The sequence below is a fragment of the Accipiter gentilis genome, chromosome 3 (genome assembly GCF_929443795.1).
Source record: "Accipiter gentilis chromosome 3, bAccGen1.1, whole genome shotgun sequence".
In the NCBI taxonomy this organism is placed as follows: domain Eukaryota; kingdom Metazoa; phylum Chordata; class Aves; order Accipitriformes; family Accipitridae; genus Astur; species Astur gentilis.
In genome coordinates, this window is record NC_064882.1 from 19,751,553 (window position 1) to 19,769,862 (window position 18,310).

General features: G+C 41.5%; 1 protein-coding gene across 3 annotated transcripts in view; it reads right to left on the minus strand.

Moving 5' to 3' along the window:
* Positions 1-18,310, minus strand: part of ATP10D (ATPase phospholipid transporting 10D (putative)) — a 69,066-nt gene that overhangs the window by 13,563 nt on the left and 37,193 nt on the right. For 2 of the 3 annotated variants that reach the window (XM_049793719.1, XM_049793709.1), the window contains exons 7-15: positions 18,073-18,204; positions 17,130-17,257; positions 16,731-16,983; positions 12,706-12,941; positions 11,845-12,033; positions 7,209-7,824; positions 5,642-5,751; positions 4,616-4,742; positions 967-1,151 (exon numbers count right to left, since the gene is read on the minus strand). In XM_049793719.1, coding sequence (XP_049649676.1) covers positions 967-1,151; positions 4,616-4,742; positions 5,642-5,751; positions 7,209-7,824; positions 11,845-12,033; positions 12,706-12,941; positions 16,731-16,983; positions 17,130-17,257; positions 18,073-18,204 — 1,976 coding nt within the window. The remainder of the gene's footprint in view (positions 1-966; positions 1,152-4,615; positions 4,743-5,641; positions 5,752-7,208; positions 7,825-11,844; positions 12,034-12,705; positions 12,942-16,730; positions 16,984-17,129; positions 17,258-18,072; positions 18,205-18,310) is intronic. The other variant, XM_049793718.1, reaches the window with a different exon arrangement.

The following is an 18,310-nucleotide window of genomic DNA, read 5'->3' on the forward strand; positions in this document are numbered from 1 at the left end:
CAATGGCCATGTTTGCAGGGAAGGAGAAGTTACTCCACAAATGACCCCCAAGCCCAAAGGCTCACAAACTGCTCATTAACCTGTTTGGGTGCCTGCCCGAAGAGGGGGCAAGGATGATAAAAGGACACAAACTGAAGCCCCAGGCACGCAAGCCCACCGGAACTGGACCCCTTGGCTGACTGGACCTCTCGGTTGACTGAACCAATGCTGGACCTAGGACCGGTGAAATCTTTGTCTCTTCCTTTTTTCTCTCTCTGTCTTCTTCTCTCTTTCCTTTTCCACAATCCCTATACCTCATCCATTTCAAGATATAAACCATTAACCAAGTCTGAGACGAAGAGTAGATCCAGCTGCCCCTGGGCTCTTCTCTGAGGAGGAGTCTGGAAAGTGAGGGGGTCTGCTCTGAACCGCGGGACTCAACGGGAGGGATCTCCTTACTCCTTGAATCGATGTATATGGTTACATGGTTTACAGAAGTAGTCTTATGCCAATTCCTGTTGTGAGAAACCCCGCCACCTACTACCACGCCTCCTCAGTTCAGTTTGCTTCTGTCATAAATATAATCTGTAACTGATCGTTTGGTGTCATTTCACCTTCATTTAGCCTGAGGGAATTTTGAATTAAACACCACTTCCTGGTCTGTCCAGTCTGGGTTGCGACACCTCACACCTACCACAAAGAGAAATTAAGCAGTCTATTCAATTAAAATAATTAATCATTATTTAGGGACTGTAAATAAAGAAACATATGTTACATACACATAAAGGATTTCATATTTGACCTGCAAGGAAACAAACTGTCAGTTTTCCAGTATTTTCATCCTCCAATAAATCATGCTGTCTTTGGTTGGTTGGGAAAGCAGAGATCATTTTATTTTTCTATATTGCCCTGTGATATAGCCTGACTGAATTTTTCAGCAGAGAAAAAAAAATTTTTTTTTGAAGAAAAGTGTAGTTTTCCACTCACCCTACTCTGTGATTTGAGAGTGAAGATTCTGTCATCTGGTTCCAGAAGTTTACAAGCATAGGCAATGTTGACAGCTGTCTCTCTCTTGTCACCTGTCAGCATCCATATTTTTATTCCCGCTTTCCGTAACGCCTGTATTGTGTCTGGAACACCCTCCTGCAGGCGATCTTCAATGCCAGTGGCACCTTAATTGAGACAAGCAGAAGGATTAGTGCTGCTGTATTTCCAAAACCAAAACGCTGCAAGAGTGACAGAACAAGATGGTCCTCTGTGTGTAGACACATCCCAAAACAGACACCCTACTGGGACATGCTTGGGAATTCCTCCCTTCCACATCTTTCTGTCCCAGAGCCCCTCACATGTGACATTGTTGACACATACCCTCATGTCCTGGTTTCAGCTGGGATAGTTAATTTTCTTCTTAGTATCTGGTACAGTGCTGTGTTTTGGATTTAGTGTGAGAATAATGCTGATAACACACCGATGTTTTAGTTGTTGCTAAGTAGCGCTTATCCTAAGTTAAGGATTTTTTGTGCTCTGCCAGCGAGGAGGCGCATGAGAAGCTGGGACGGAGCATGGCCAGGACAGCTGACCCAAACTAGCCAAAGGGCTATTCCATAGCATAGAACATCATGCTCAGTATATAAACTGGGGGGAGTCGGCCAGGAGGGGCAGATCACTGCTCAGGCATCAGTCAATGGGTGGTGAGCAACTGCACTGTGCATCACTTGCCTTTTCTTGGGTTTTATTTCTCTCTCTTTTTGTTATGTTCCTTTTCATTACTATTATTATTATTATTTTAGTTACTAAACTGTTCTTATCTCAACCCACAAATTTTACTTTTTTTTCCAATTCTCCTCCCCATCCCATTGGGAGCAGGGAGGAGTGAGCCAGCAGCTGTGTGGTACTTAGTTGCTGGCTGGGGTTAAAGACAACACCTCATTACAGCCTCGGGGGCCTTCAATTCTTCACAAGACCCTTTTAAGCCAACTTTTCTCATTCTCACAGTTGTTTCATCCCATAGTGGCTGTGGGACACAGACCACCAAGCTTCTCATGACAAATATACACCAATATTCTCACTCCCTCCTACCTCAGAATACCCCAAACCTTCTTTCATGTATCACCTCAATGCTTCCTATCTCAAGGTCCACTTCTCTTATCAACTCTGCTCCAGGCGGAATTCTCTGTACCTGTTGTCCCAAGCCCTCACCTTTTTCACACCAAAATCCCCTCTTCTTATATCATATTTTTGCACACTGCTGCAAAGACCTGCCATTCATCATCAGGTTTCTCAACCACTCATCGCTGCGGTACCTCCTGTCCCAGGTCTTTTCAAATCATAGCACTGAACTCTGTTTTGCCCATCCTCCTGCCCACACTGCCAACCTTGACATACTCCCCCACAGGGAGGAAGCACTGGCTCTAACACACATCCCTTAGTGGTTATAGAAACACTTTCAGCAAAAAAATACAGAGACTTTAACAGAGATACCCTCTTTTCTGGTGTGCACAGCAGGCAGACCTATGTCCCTAAAACCAGCTTACAAAACCTTCTGTTCTGGTAATAGTAAGGCAACACAACATCAGCATGAAGCAGAACCATCTCTGAAAAGCTGCAGTGCCAGTGACTTACTACAGTACAGGACATTTTCATGGCTTTTTCACAATACAAAGGGTACTAAATCATAACCAGGAGACATGGTTTGGCTTGTGAGATTCTCAGGCTAAGAAAGTTTCTCAGAAAGAAACTTCAGCCAGTTGCAGCTAGGTTCATTCTGAAAAACAAACAATAAAATTCAAAGCAAAGTTTTCCCTCCTAGCATGATTCTAGTGCATGACTCTAGCCAGCAATTTGTGCATAAAGCACTGACTGTCATATGGGGATGGATAAGAGCCAAAAGGACTGGCAAATTTCCTATGCTACTGCAATTTCTTCAGTAAGTAACTGCCAACAGGGCACACAGCTCATGGCCCCTGGTCACTGGGAGAACAAAAACATCCAGGTCCTTGCTCTGCACTCTGCCTGCGTTTTGATGCAAGCCAACAAAAGAGGCAGGAAGGAAGATGCTGGGATCTATTTGATGCAAGCTTCTTTGAGACACTGCCACGCGTTGTAGGAAGAGAGGAAAATGTTGTTTTAACTTGGTCACTCTATACACTTAACACTCCCCTTCCGAGGTACTTGATCACTTCATAATCCAACAGAAGCCAGCTTCAATACATATACTGCTGAGATCCAAATCTGTGCTTAGTTAAGTACTGCACATTAGGACTATTCTTTCCAGAAATAGATTTCCATTCAAATACAGGCCCAAGGCTTTATATATAGCCATATCAATTTCATACCTGCCTATGCAGTGGACTACAAACCAATGCTGTCCTCCATGATCCTGGCAATACTGAGATGATTTGAATTTTTGCTTGTTGTTCTTTGAGGACAAAGTCTTTGTTCCTCAGTCCTAAGAGGACAGTCAGAGTAATAGCTGCAGCTACACCAGGTAAGGTTTATTAAGAAAGCAAAGGAAGGCTCAGAGAAGAATGAGAAGTGCTATAAGTAGTTCTACCCTGCAGATCACAATGTATATATGTCCCAGGCAGGGGTAACTAAGCTAAGAAAGGTACTGAAAGCAAGCACCTTGGCAGTATGAAGCCACTTACCCTTTAATGTTAGGGCCAACCCATATTGTTTACTGTCCCACCAGAGACACAAGACAAAAAAGTGCCTTGGCCAGCAGGACAGCAGGTCTCCACAGCAACTAGACTTCCCTCTGCTGACTCTAGTGCAAAAGGGTACCTGTATAGCACATCATCCCTTAAAACTACAGCAGCTAGCAGCACTGCTACGGCTTCTCTCGAGAAACATGCCAGCAATCCCAGAATTCCTTTTAGTATCAAGGTTTATGGCATTTGCCCTGAGCAGATGTGGCACAAAATGAGGGAAGCAACACTTTTTCACACAATAGGATCTGCCTCTCTTCAGCTTCTAGCATGAGCTGCCTTTACCACCACAGCCAGGTGTTTGCACTTTGTTTTCCAAATGTTATTTGCTGGGCAGTCCTCTAGAACTATTATTCCAGACTGCCTGCAGTTTACCTTTTACACATCTACACCAAACATTTTTCATTTTGTTTTGGCCTCCCCATTTCTGCACAGCTGAATGACCGTCAGAGGATTGGCTCCTGCAGAAGCATGCCTCACTTCTTACCTACACGTTATTACAGGAGGACATAGCACAAGCATACCTGCTGTGCCACAAATGCAACAGTGATGGAAAACATGCCCAGAAGTGGGATCCCTGTGAACGTTTGCCCAGGCAGGCTTGTGATTTTTTATTATCATTTCATGTGCTTGTTATGATAACACTTAAAAACTCTAGTGAGCACAAAAAAAGAAACCCAAAAAAAAGGAAAAAAAAAAAATCAGTAAAACTTTACAAACAACAGAAGAGCACTAGCTGTCTTCAGTGTGTTTTACAACTAGTACAAACTTACCAGCAAGATTTATGAAAATTCAGGAGTTACAATAAATTCTAGATCTGTAGGAAGCTGTGTGTTACACAAACTGAGTTTAGCACAGCTCTCTGCAGGTAAATTCCAATTATAAACATCATAAGCAGTTTCCTGGGAGTTACAGCATTTTCTACCTACCAAGCAAAGTTAGTTCGGTCTCAAGCCTGACGGCAGATTCAAGCAGCAGTGCCTCCCTATTGTCAATACTGGTTTCCGCTAAAAAATGATGATTTAACCACTCTGCATATTCTGCATCACTCATCACCTACAGAGGGAGAGAAGACATACAGCATGTATCTACACTGTGTTTTCAAAGGCGCCTTAAAAGTGTCCTCACAGTTACTTCTGCTGTCCACACACTGAACCTAGAAGCACAGACCCTGGCAGTGCATTACTTATGTGCCCCAACATGTCCATGGAATTAGTACGATGTTCATAGTGTTAGATTACTTTGCCAGGCTTCACAAGCCAGATTAGTCACCAGCACCCTGCAGGTTCCTGGAGCTGCCTGACAGATTTCCATTTAGATGGAAGGTAGGCAGGCCAGTAAGCGTAGTATACTCTCCCTACCACTCTTTAATTGCAGCATTGACACAGCCACAGTATCACTGCACAGCTGTATACAGCTTGATGACTGTACAGCTACACAGCATGTACTTTCACTTTCCATAAGCCTTTGTAAAGAGGTTTCTTGCCTGTTTCAATCCCTATGGAATTTTATTTCTGAGCAGCTTTGAATTTAAAATGGAATCTCAAAACATCACTTAAGTTTTGCATCCAGAGCTTGTAACACTGCAAACTGTTTGTGAAACCCAATAAAACAGGTCTGACTTAATTTGTTTTCTGTGTCTGTAATTCCAACCAGGGTAAGTTTCACACAAGCAGACCTGCTCAGGACTCTTGAAGAAAAATCAGGCTATTTGACAACCTGTGTTTTAGAATTAGGCTACTAAGCTGCTTGGCATCCTGAACTGACAGCAACTATGGCAATCTAATGGAAGTCAAGAATTTATTTGGGTCAACTTACTGAAAGAACCTAAGGATAAACAAAATGTCGCAACAGAAGCATCTGTTCAGAAGTGGTGATGTCTACTCCACTGTTGATACCACTCAGGCTGGTCACAGACTGTAAACATTCTTAAAAATATATAATAAAAGGAATACCTTCTTAGCAATACACAGAGTGCGCAGTCCTCTTCTGGCATAGTCATCCAAATGCTTCTGAGTTCTCTCTTTAATCTTCTTTTGTTCCATTTCTGAATTATTAGTACCTACTATCACACAAAAAGCAGAGAAAGCAAATTAAATATGCACCCTTAGGCTAACTGTAGCAGAAAATTTTGAAGGTCTAAATACGTTTTAAAAATACCAAAATGTTAACAGGTTTTATTTTAACTATGAACGTATCTTCATGTTTGCACAATGTACTGTGGCTATACCTACAGTGAGCATGCACTGCGCCAGTCTGCGCAAGCAGTGAGAGGGAACACATCTGGTACTGATACATCTTTGGATGCCACTAGTATATCAAATTGTTTTCCTAAAATAAATTGATTTTCTAAAATGAACTGGGCCACAGACACCCAAGCAGCTTTACTTTCACTAGTCTAGTGGGAGGGAGCTAAAAGGGCAGTTGCAGAAAAGCTTATTTAAAAATAACTGTTAAGGGATGGACTAGTTGGACAGGCATTCAACCCACCTAACTTTGGACACGTAGAGGTTAGGATCCAAGTTTAACTTGAGAATCAAAGTAAGGAGAGGCACCTCCAGACATAAAATTACCCCCCTAGTAAGACGACAGATTTTGGAGGTACTGCTTCTGCACCATGGCCTACAGAAGCTTTTTGTCTAGACTTTAGATGGCTAATGTTGGGTGAGTTAAAATCCACCCTTGGAACTGGAAATATCCCTCTTCCTCACTGAGACCAGCCAGCCATGGAACATACAAACCAAACTCCCTTTTGCAGAAAGCAAGCCTTTAAAAATAATTCCTTTATGTTACTTTCCAAACTATAAAAAAATCTCCTTGGAACATCTTCTGAACTTAAATATATTTAGGTATTTATTTCTAAGATACATAGATAATACTTTCTCTTTACTGCCTTCAGTGAAAAATCAATGACTGTTCGCTACTGTCTATGAACAGTTAGTGCTTAAAAAACATGGTGCAGCCCTCCTGTGGCAGATTCAAAATACATTTACCCCCAAACAACAGGGGCCAGCAGGAGGCACCCCACAACTTTACAGATATTATTATTACACCTAGAAACACAGAAATAGTCAGTAGTTGAAGGGAAAAAAAAAATCTCAAAAAGCATTGATAGGTGACATCTGCCAGCGATACCTCTCTCCAATAGGTCAGAAACACTAACACAGGTAAAGGCTAGAAAGTATCTCATTTTAATAAACATCTCTCACTGTGTAGCAGAAGCCAACTATTCAAGTACATGACCTTACTTTATAACTGGAAACACTTCAGTTGGCTCCAAAGGGTCTGCTTAGACACCACTAAATCCTCTGAATAACAGCTGCTTCCCTCTTCTCAATTTCCATACCAGCAAAACCATATCTAGGGTGACAAGCAATACTATCTTTCTGGGTTCCCTATAAGGAACTATTCACATATAATAGTTCTGCTTGGTTACTTGTCTCTTCTCATGAATCAAGCCATCTGTTCAACTGTTCTGAAGAATGACAAAGGTGAGCAAAGAATTAGAAGTTCTATACATACCTTCAGATGCAGTTCTCAACAAATCCATCATGACTGAGTCTGCACCTTTTGTGTACACCAGCACTTTGTTGGAGACGGGATGCCGAACCACCACTGACATCCTTTTCCGCACTGAATCAAAAGGGAGGATGTGCAAAAGCTGAAATGTTAAAGATCCCAGACCTGCAAAGTCCACAGTTACTTGATCTGGAGTCCTAGACTGTAAAATACATTTATAAGCCCTAGCAGCATGAACCAAGGCAGCTTCATCTGGACTCTCAGCTTCATAACATAGTTTAGATAAGGGAGACAATTCAATAGATGACACAGCACTATTGTGTTCACAGCCAGCAGCTACATTCACCGTATCTAGTTCCTGAGGCACCCAGGAATCTTCTGGGCTGTCAGTATTGTGACGCTCCGCAGCCCTTTGAGCAGCTCCATCCAAGGCAGGTGAAGCCAGTTTCATTCTGAAAATAGACAGTTTGCTCACAAAACTATTGGGGCTTTCAGATGATGACTCTTTTACACTTGGAAGTGGGGAGGAACTTAGTCTCCGGACTGACAGTCTCTGGAACATCTGCCTGATTTCCTCAAGCGATTTAATAGGCATCCTACCCAGTGAAGACTGTCTCATCTGGAACAGAACAGTTAGAGAAAGCATTTATGTTAAATTCTTCATATTTTATTAAAGAAGGACAGCTTACAAGCTATGTATGTTTCTTAACAAATGTAGTATTTTAAAATTTACCATGAATTTGATTGCTTGTATAAAAGATGGCCAGCTCAGTTAAACATATAACCATATGAGTACACTAAACAGTTTCTATAAGAGCTTCATTATTCAAACCAAAACAATTGTAAAAATACTTCAGATCTGAAAATTGTATGCATTCCAAGTTTGATTCATGACTCCATAGAATCATAGAATCATTTAGGTTGGAAAAGACCTTTAAGACCATCGAGTCCAACCATCAACCATGCCCACTAAACCATGTCCTGACGTGCCTTGTCTACGCGCTTTTTGAATGCCTCCAGGGATGGTGAGTTCACCACTTCCCTGGGCAGCCTGTTTCAATGCTTAGACAACCCTTTCAGTAAAGAAATTTTTCCTAATGTCCAATCTAAACCTCGCCTGGCACAATTTGAGGCAATTTCCCTCATCCTATCTCCAGCCACCTGACAGAAGAGACCAGCACTCACCTCACTACAACCTCATTTCAGATGGTTATAGAGAGCGATAAGGTCTCCCCTCAGCCTCCTCTTCTCCAGGCTAAACAACCCCAGTTCCTCAGCCGCTCCTCATAACACTTGTGCTCCAGGCCCCTCACCAGCTTGGTTGCCCTTCTCTGGACACGCTCCAGCACCTCAATGTCTTTCCTGTGGTGAGGGGCCCAAAACTGAACACAGGACTCGAGGTGCAGCCTCACCAGTGCCCAGTACAGGGGAACAACCACCTCCCTGCTCCTGATGGCCACACTGTTTCTGATACAGGCCAGGATGCCGTTGGCCTTCTTGGCCACCTGGGCACACTGCCGGCTCATATTCAGCTGGCTGTTGACGAACACCCCCAGGTCTTTCTCTGCCGGGCAGCTTTCCAGCCACTCCTCCCCAAGCCTGTAGTGCTGCATGGGGTTGTTGTGACCCAAATGCAGGACCTGGCACTTGGCCCATTGATCCAGCCTGTCCAGATCCCTCTGTAGAGCCTTCCTACCCTCGAGCAGATCAACACTCCTGCCCAACTGGGGGTCAGTTGCAAACTTACTGAGGGTGCACTCGATCCTCTCGTCCAGATCATTGATAAAGATATGAAACAGAACTGGCCCCAATATTGAGCCCTGGGGAACACCACTTGTGACTGGCCACCAATTGGATTTAACTCCATTCACCACAACCCTCTGGGCTCATCCATCCAGCCAGTTTTTTACCTAGCAAAAAGTACACTTGTCTAAGCCATAAGCTGCCAGCTTCTCAAGGAGTATGCCATGAGAGACAGTGTCAAAGGCCTTGCTGAAGTCAAGGAAGATAACATCCACAGCCTTTCCCTCATCCACTAGGCGGGTCACCTGGTCATAGAAGGAGATCAGGTTGGTCAAGCAGGACCTGCCTTTCGTAAACTCATGCTGACTGGGCCCGATCCCTGGGTTGTCCTGCACATGCCAGGTGAGTGCACTCAAGACAAACCGCTCCATAATCTTCCCTGGTACTGAGGTCAGGCTGACAGGCCTGTAGTTTCCCAGATCCTCCCTCTGACCCTTCTTGTAAATGGGAGTCACATTGGCAAGCCTCCAGTTGTTTGGGACCTCCCCTGCTGACCAGGACTGCTGATAAATGATGAAGAGTGGCTTGGCAAGCTCCTCTGCCAGCTCCCTCAGTACTCTTGGATGGATCCCATCTGGTCCCATAGACTTGTGAGTGTCCAGATGGCATAGTAGGTCACTAACTATTTCCTCCTGGATTAAGGGGGGTACATTCTGCTCTCCATCCTTGCCTTCCAGCTCAGGGGGCAGAGGACCCTGAGGATAACTGATCTCACTATTAAAGACTGAGGCAAAGAAGGCATTAAGTACCTCAGCCTTTTCCTCATCTCTGGTGGCAATGTTCCCCTCTGTATCCAATAAAGGACAGATATTCTCCTTGGCTCTCTTTTTATTGTTAGTATATTTGTAAAAACATTTTTTGTTGTCTCTTACAATAGTGGCCAGATTTGAGTTCTAGCTGAGCTTTTGCCTTTCTAATTTCCTCTCTGCATGACCTAACAAGATCTCTGTACTCTTCTTGAGTTGCCTGCCCTTTCTTCCAACGATCGTAAACTCTCCTTTTTTTCTTGAGTCCTAGCAAAATTTCCCTGTCCATGTAATACTTCTCTTTAGAACTGTTTTAGTCATGGAACAGTGTGACATGACTTTTAAAAGTTGTGGCAAATGCAAATAAACACTTTAATTCTTGTTTTGTATTAGCAAGATACTTGTGAAGAGTAAACCAACTCCATACCCCTCACAGTAACTAGCTGCAAGTACTCTTAAACATACAGTACCTTATCAATACTTTTTTAATGCCCAAATTTAAAACAAAAGACAGCTCCCATCTGATCAATGTTACAAAATAATTGGCTTACTGTTATTCAGAACAGGTAGGCAGCTAATAGCTTACAAAAAAGGAACAAGGCATGCAAGGCTGACATTCATTTCTCATTACTGGTGAAGAGTTAACAATAAGTTATCACCAGGAAGCATGTTCTCCTTTGCCACTGAAAAGCATAAACTAAGGACAAACTCTGGCTTCAGTTCTACCGAAACTGCACACAAGTTGTAATGTGTCTCCATTCAGCACCATGGAAATAGAGATTAGGAACATCCTTTCATTGCCTCTCTCTAAGGCAACACAAACCTTCCATTGCCTTGAGCTCTCTCATGCCATTCCCTAATTGTGAACTCAGAGACCTCATGCCACACTGACCCTCCCAACCTACCTACTAGTGACCTGGAGATCTCCTCCCCTGCTAGCAAATCATCCAGAAATATTATTCTCAAAAAAAGGAGAATCTTGACTGTGTATTTTTCTACATCACCTTTAAGGAATGGCTGATTACTATGAACACAGCTGCCCATCCACACATGGACCCGTAGGCTGCCTACTATGCTTTCTGGGAATGCCTGAAGCAGACTAAAATACTAGGCTTATTTATACATAGGAGGTACTTTATACTCCACAGGATACCTTTTGAGAATGTCTTCAGCCATGGTTTTAGGCTCACTGCCTAGATGGATACCAAAATCTAGTCCTGCACGTCACAAACATTTTTTTCAAAAGACAAAAAATGAAAATCACCAGGGGATGGAGGGAAGGAAATCAAAGCTGAACTTGGAAATTATCCTGCAACACAGTCAAAATTGGTAAAAAATGGGGTTATGAAAATCCCATCCTGAAAAAAAAATAAAAATTGAAAAAAACAGTAGTATGTTGAAATAAATGTTAGTTTGAGTGCTCTGAAAACAACATGTGGTCTGAGGAAGACTTAAACACACTCCAGACCATTAAACCAGGACAGTCTAGCAAATGCAGTGTACATTCAAGGTGAGACCACTTTATGTCATACTGCAAAGCATTTTTTCTTCAGATTATTACACATATGAAACTTGGTCTTCCAATACCCTTGCTGAAACTCTATTTGAATAGTCAGGGAACAGGTAAGAGCATTCTCAGTTCCAATCTGGAAGTCTCCTGAGATTATTCTTATCTTTCAGACAACAATAACCTATTTGTAAAGATAACCTGAGTGTTAGGGTACTCTTAAAGGAAGCCATGCACACACCTGGAAAAAGATAACTAGAATATAGAAAAAAATCACAATTGCAATTTAATCGCAAAATTTGTCTTGTAAAAGTTATGAACAAGTCTATATACAGAAGCAAAAATATTGAAGCCAAGTTTTTCTGCATCGGAAAAACATTACCAGCATTATATTACACACTAACTCATTGCGCTCTGTGGCTTTACAGTAACTCCCTTCTTTCTAACAGGACAAACCAACAGAAGAGAAAAGGATCATTTTTTAAATGTCAGGTTTGGTTTTTTTTTCCTTTAGTAATCAAACCAAAGGGAGGTCATTTATTTATGAATATGGCCAAATAGCCAAAAAATAAGGCCTTCTTACCTTCTGACGTGGCTGATTGGGGACTGAAACTACAACAGTATTACAGATTGCCAGAGCAAGAAAGAAGTCAGTGATGTATGTTGTCTCCAAAGATAACTTGCTGCTAGCTTCTTCTGATTGTTGATAGGAACGAGAAGAAATTTGACTGAACTTCTCCAGCAGTTGTGTGTCTGGTACAACATCTGTTTCCTATTGATGAAATGAACAAAACTGTCCATTAGGATATAAGCTTAATCTCAGTCTCTGGAGGCTAAATCAGTTACAGATGAATGAAGTGTAGAAGCTCATGAAACTTCCTTCCTGTCAGATGCTGAGTTGGTTACACTAGGAAATACAGGAACACTCTGGTGTCTTCACTGCCTTGTGCTAGCCCACTGAAAAAGGCAAAATTCATGCCTAGATGGGTAAACAGTAGAGCCTTAGTTCATAGACACTTCAACAGAGATTAAATATGATGAATGCTATTTAGACAGCTTCAGGTACAGAAGCAGAGTTTTTACCTCTTGTAACCTCCAATAAATATTGGTCATGTAGATATTTCCTACTAAAAAGAAAAGAAAATGCTAGAAACCTCTTACAAAAAAGAACAAACTGTTATTAAGATGAAACTGGTCATTTTAGCTGGAGTGATCATGGACTCACAGCAGCAAGAACCAAAGCATACACCTTTGTGACCCAATGAACATCTGCAATGTCAGCTGCAAATGGGATGCAGCCAAGCAATCATGGGAAGCTCTGGTTTCGATGGAATAGAGAAAGGGTTTCTTAAATGACAAGTACTCTGACCGAATGAGGCTAAAAAGATATTCCTTCATGAGTTACTTCAGAAATTTAGCATCAAAACCAACAGCTTTTACTTACAATGGGGCTGCTGAAAGCAACGTGTCCTGAGTGGGGAACATCACCTTCTCCACCTTCCCTTACTAATGCAGGGTAACTACCAGACAACTGATTCAAAGACCTCCTGTTCAAAGGTTTATTCACAGCTCTGCAGTCGTGCCCCCACCATTTTGACCTGTGGGTCAAAGAGCCACACTGATGATCAGCTGAATCCTCATCCTCTGAATCCATCTCTTGATAGGATTCCAACCTCTTTGCTGTGGAAAGGGAAACAATATTACTGTTCTATGAGCAAAACCAGATCTGTTTAAACACTGCCTAGAAGTTCAGGAAACAAAATTCTGAAGTAAGGCGTTTAGTATATAGTTAAGAATAACCCACCATTTATGAAAAATAAAACCCATAACAAGCCATCACACTGACTTCCTGTTTGGGACACTGCACTTGAAGAGCAACACTCAACTGGAGTGAATCCAGAAGAGGGAGCAAGAATGGTCAGGGTTCTAGACAACATGAGCCGCATGGAAACAGTAAAATAAGCTGGAGTTAGCCTCCAGAAGGGCACATTGATAGGAGCCAAATAATAGTTTTGAAGTACATGAAGGGCACTTGCATAGAGTTTTCTATGCACACTGTGGGTAACAGAAGACACAATGGTCCGATATTGTGGCAAGACAGACACAGGCTAGGTATCAGCAAAACTTTGTCAGAGATGTGACATACTAGAACAGAATGCCTGAGAAAGCAGTGAATTGGACATCACTGGAGGTCCTGAAGAAACAAAAATACATTCATAAAGAATGACAGCAACAACTCTGCCTTAGGCCAGAGAAAGAGGACCACATCACCTCCTGATATGTTTTCTAGCCTAATTATTTTATGATGGATCAGGACTGTATGCCAGTGGTTTGACAAGTACAGCTTCTCGCAGGAACTCATTGAAACTGTGTTTCTTATCATTTCTGTATTGGACACCCCCTCACACACACATACACATTTTCTGAGTATTTAACTGAAAAGCAGGTTTCAATTATAAAACTTTGTACTGACATGTCTAACACCTTTGCACCAAGGATATAAATGCAATTCTGCGCCCCACAAATCTAGCTAGGAAGATCAGTGCTGTAAAGAACCTCTGTAACAAATGGAAACAGACCTCTGCTATTCATGCACTTGTTAAGAACATAGCCAAGTGTTTGCACTGGTGTTCTGGGACAGTGACCACATGCAAGAGGTTGCAATCTCAACCCAGACAGCACTGGATCACTGTACACTATTCAGCTTTCACTTTTTACCTGTCACTGAAAATAGCGAGCAATGAGCATACACTAGCAGTTCAATGTCTGCATCCACAGACAGCATGGAAAAACTGTTCTGAGAGCTGTGCATTGCCTATTTATTTCATTAAAATGTGAATATAAACAATGGCATCCTAGGAAAAAAAAATTAACATACAGACATCTCCTGCAACATCACTGATTCCCTATTTTTTTCTTATTTAAAGTGGCAGCTACTGTATAGGAAAGAAGTAAAAAATGCGATATTATTCTGGTTTATGTGAACAGGAAACCTATCCACAGTTCAGAGTCCCCAGCTCTGGTGCTCAAAAAGAGATGGAAATAGGTTTATGATGTCACTTTTGAGTCCTCTTTCTCCTAACCAAAGCACAGGAGCTTAGCTATGTTCAGGAAGTGAGCTAGTGGATTTGCTAGCATGTTAAGTTCTCCTTATTTCCTGTTGTCTTCTCTTTCTGCAACATAAATGAAAGCCTCCTGCTTCTCATCCTGCCATTCTGGTGAGCCCAAGGAAAGCAGGGCAACCAGAGCTTACACCTTCCTTGGCAGGCTATCTCCCTGATGACAACATGTATTTATTAAAATAGTTCTTTTAAAAAAAAAGATAGGTGGGAACGTAACAAACTGTGGCTCTCCACAACTGCCAAATATAATACCGACATGTGGTAATTATGGGTGGGGATATGATGCTTTTACCAGAAAGCAGCAACAGTGACTTAGTACATGTTTGTAGAGTCAGGTTTGGACAACACATGCCTGTTCCGCTATGCTTCCAGACTGTGGAGAAGCCCGCATACTCTGCCTGAAGTAACACATGTGGCACCTCTTACGACACCGCACTGCTCTGCTGCCAAGGTCCAAGAGGCACATGTTACTTTAGACAGAACACTGCATGGGGGCACCTCTATGGAGGATTATACCGAATCACAGTCATTGCTGTTGTGTGCTTCCCTCCTGTGCATCCCTTTAGCCTGGGCAATACAGATATAAATACAGAAATATATGTACAGGCTTTTGTATGCAAAAAGACTACTATCTTGCACTGCAACTCTTACTATATGTAGCAGAAGCTTTGCAAATAGCAGCTCTATGCAACTGAACAAATGTAAAAGGACTAAAACACAGGACCTCCAACATTTTTCAAACTGATTTTCAGGGCTCACATAATTTCTAGATTTGTTAGGAAGAAGCACATGCTTACCCTCCAGGTAAAAGACAGGGCACAGCAGTAAGTAATTATAAACATAATTAACACACTAATAGTTTTGGAAGATAACTCTAAGTGAACTACTAGCAGAAGCACTGGTAGACATACTTTCCCTGGCACAACGAGGAAGCCACAGCTACATCATTGCACCACTCCTTGGTTTATCTCCTCTGAAATACCTTTCCTTCCTTTAGGAAATGCTCTGAAAATATATTCTACTTTTTATTTAAATTGGTCATTCACCAAGTTTTAAATTTAAAAATATTTCTCCTCACTTTGCTGTTGTCATCCTTCCCAGTATAATTATGCAAAGCCAAAGAAGCATCTGCGCACCTGCACCATAAAATTTTCAAAATATGTGCAGAAATTACAGTAAAAACAGTTTGTAACTATCTGCTCCTGTGACACAATAAAAGAAGGACTGAACTGATTCATTGCTGTGGCCAGCAGGGTGTGCCTTTTGCTCGCAGCTGTGAGCAGTTCTATCTGGCAGCAAAACCACCAAAACCACAAAGGGGAGATTTAATACACAGCTGTGCTTCACGTGTCCACTTGTTAGCACCTCACCTTTGATGTCATATGGAAAACTTGCATTGCCCACCAGTAAAATAGCAAATGTCTGCAGCCACTAGTACTTACATACAGTAAAGGTAATAAAAACTTTGTGTTTTATCTAATGAATAAAATAGCTAATTGAATCGAAGACTTCATGACACTCTGCCCAGTTTTCTCTTGTGTCTGGATTTGTATCTCCTCTTGGCTCCCAGAAAGCTTCAAGTAGGCTCTCATGAAACCTATACTGCAAGATGTTACACTATTACACAATGAGGCAGGAACTATGCAGTATCGCTGCTTGTTGACTTTTGGTCTAAAAATAAACAGGTGTGTAAGATATAAGACACAACAGTCATTATTTTTGATGGAGATACTTATCTTTGCAGCCTTAACAGAGACATGTATACACATCTGCTTGACTTGTACCTTAACATTATTGTTAAAGCTCTGACTTCAGCATGTATCTTATTTGGGTTACTGTATCCTCAAGGGCAAAAGTATGTCAAATCGGAGCCTTAAGATACACTACATAAAGGTGGTACACTGCTACAGCAGTCAAAAGGTTGTTTGAACCCTAAAATGCTACGTAAGCATTTGCACTCTAGTTGGGAGAAAAAAAAGAAAAAGAAAAGAGAGAGAGAAAAGACTAGATGAGCAATTTTCCAATGTTCTGGGTTCTGAACATTGCAAAGACAGAAGCAAAACACAGCTGGCATGACTTCTTCCAGAGCAAGTAAAGAATACTTTGTTTGTGGTATCTAATATCTTGGAACTTAACCAGCTGCAAAGATACAGCCTTCAAGTCTCTTAACACACTATATATGAAGGGATCCTAATAATTGGGAAGGATGCATGGCTATTAGTAGGATCAGTCTGAATTCATACCTTCTGTGAGTGTGTATTGCCACACTAGTCCACCAGACCTGTATCAAAACTTTCAGCTTCTCTGAGAAAAATGACTCATTGTGAACACAGGTTTAGTCTCTTACCATTTTCCTCATGGCAATACTCCTGTCCTGCAATGCTGCATCTCCGAAAAACCATCTTATTTTCAGTAAGGGTTCCAGTCTTGTCAGAGAAGATATACTGAATCTGGCCAAGGTCTTCAGCAATATTCAGTGCTCGACACCGAATTGTTGAGTCTGTTTTCTCATGGTAAAAATCAATGTCATTCTGTATTAAATAAATTTGTCCCAATTTGACAATTTCAATTGAAACATAGAGAGAAACTGGGATCAAGACCTACCAAAATAAAACATAGGGATTAAATAAAACCAAACTCTTTGGCCAGTTACAAACATGAAATAGCTCTACTGAATTTGAAGAGTTACTTCAAGGAAATAAATGAGATCAGAATATGACTCGCATTCAAAGCAGACCAAAGTTACCTGTAATAAAATGATCATCGTCCAGAACATATTGAACCCTGCTAATGTTGGAGGAATTGATTTCCCATCTGGCTCAGGGATGTTAAAAAAAGGTATTTCCGAATACCTACTTAACCAAATTCCATGGCCTTGAAAACAAGAACAAGATAAAGTGAGCCAGTTGTATGTAAACTGTATCACAGTTCAGGGTCATGGTGTTAGCTGTTACACACTGCAGTTCTTTCTAAGCTTTTAAACTACCATTCCATCTCTTGAGTTTTTCCTCAACAGGAACCCCACTAAAATTAATTAAGTATCAATGCACACATGAATAAATACCTTACATGCATTTCTATCAACAGCACATCTCAGAACTAAAGGAATACTAACTACACTTGATAAACACTTCCCCCTCCCCCGGAAACACCTCTGGCAATTAATTGTATTATCCTTGCTCGTCCAGGTTTTAGTTAACCTGTGAACACCATGTCATCATTATTAAGTGTAGTCTGAAGAAGTTTTTTTAAACATTTTAAACACCTTTTTGATTTGTCATAAAAGTTAGCCTGTTTAGATTTACTCAAGCCCACTACTTACTTAATTCCTAAAAAGTCAAGTCTTTACAACTCTAGTCACACTAGGCCTCTCCTCACAATGCTGTACATGCATCTCATGTTACCTGAAAAATCCTAAGAGAAAGTAGGAGTTCTGCAGAGGAATTAGTGAAAGAAAAGAGAAATGAATCAGAGAAACAGGTTCCAGACCTAAGAACTCGCATCAGGAATGTACTTCCTGACCACACTCCAGATTAAACATAACATGAACTAAAACCTGGCAGCATCCCCAACTGCTAGGGAATTACATTTTCCAAGACAGGTTGCTTAAATGATCAGCCCCAAATTATAACACTAAGCATTGTAGGCTGAAAGAGAAAAACAGCAGGAGTCTGCTGATTCTCACTTACCTATTGCACCAGTTAAACACATCAAAATTAGAAGCAGAACACACCAAAGAATATCAGTGTTCACTTTTCTTTCCAATTTACTGCGCTTGTAATGCGGGCCGCTGTTATTCAGCATGGCTTTGGTTTCATGACCTATAACCAAAACACAGGCTGAAATTCTCCAATAGCAGGCATCAGAACCACAAGTGCTTTATACTTCTAAAGGTCTGGGAAATGGGACATTTCTGTTAACTAATAT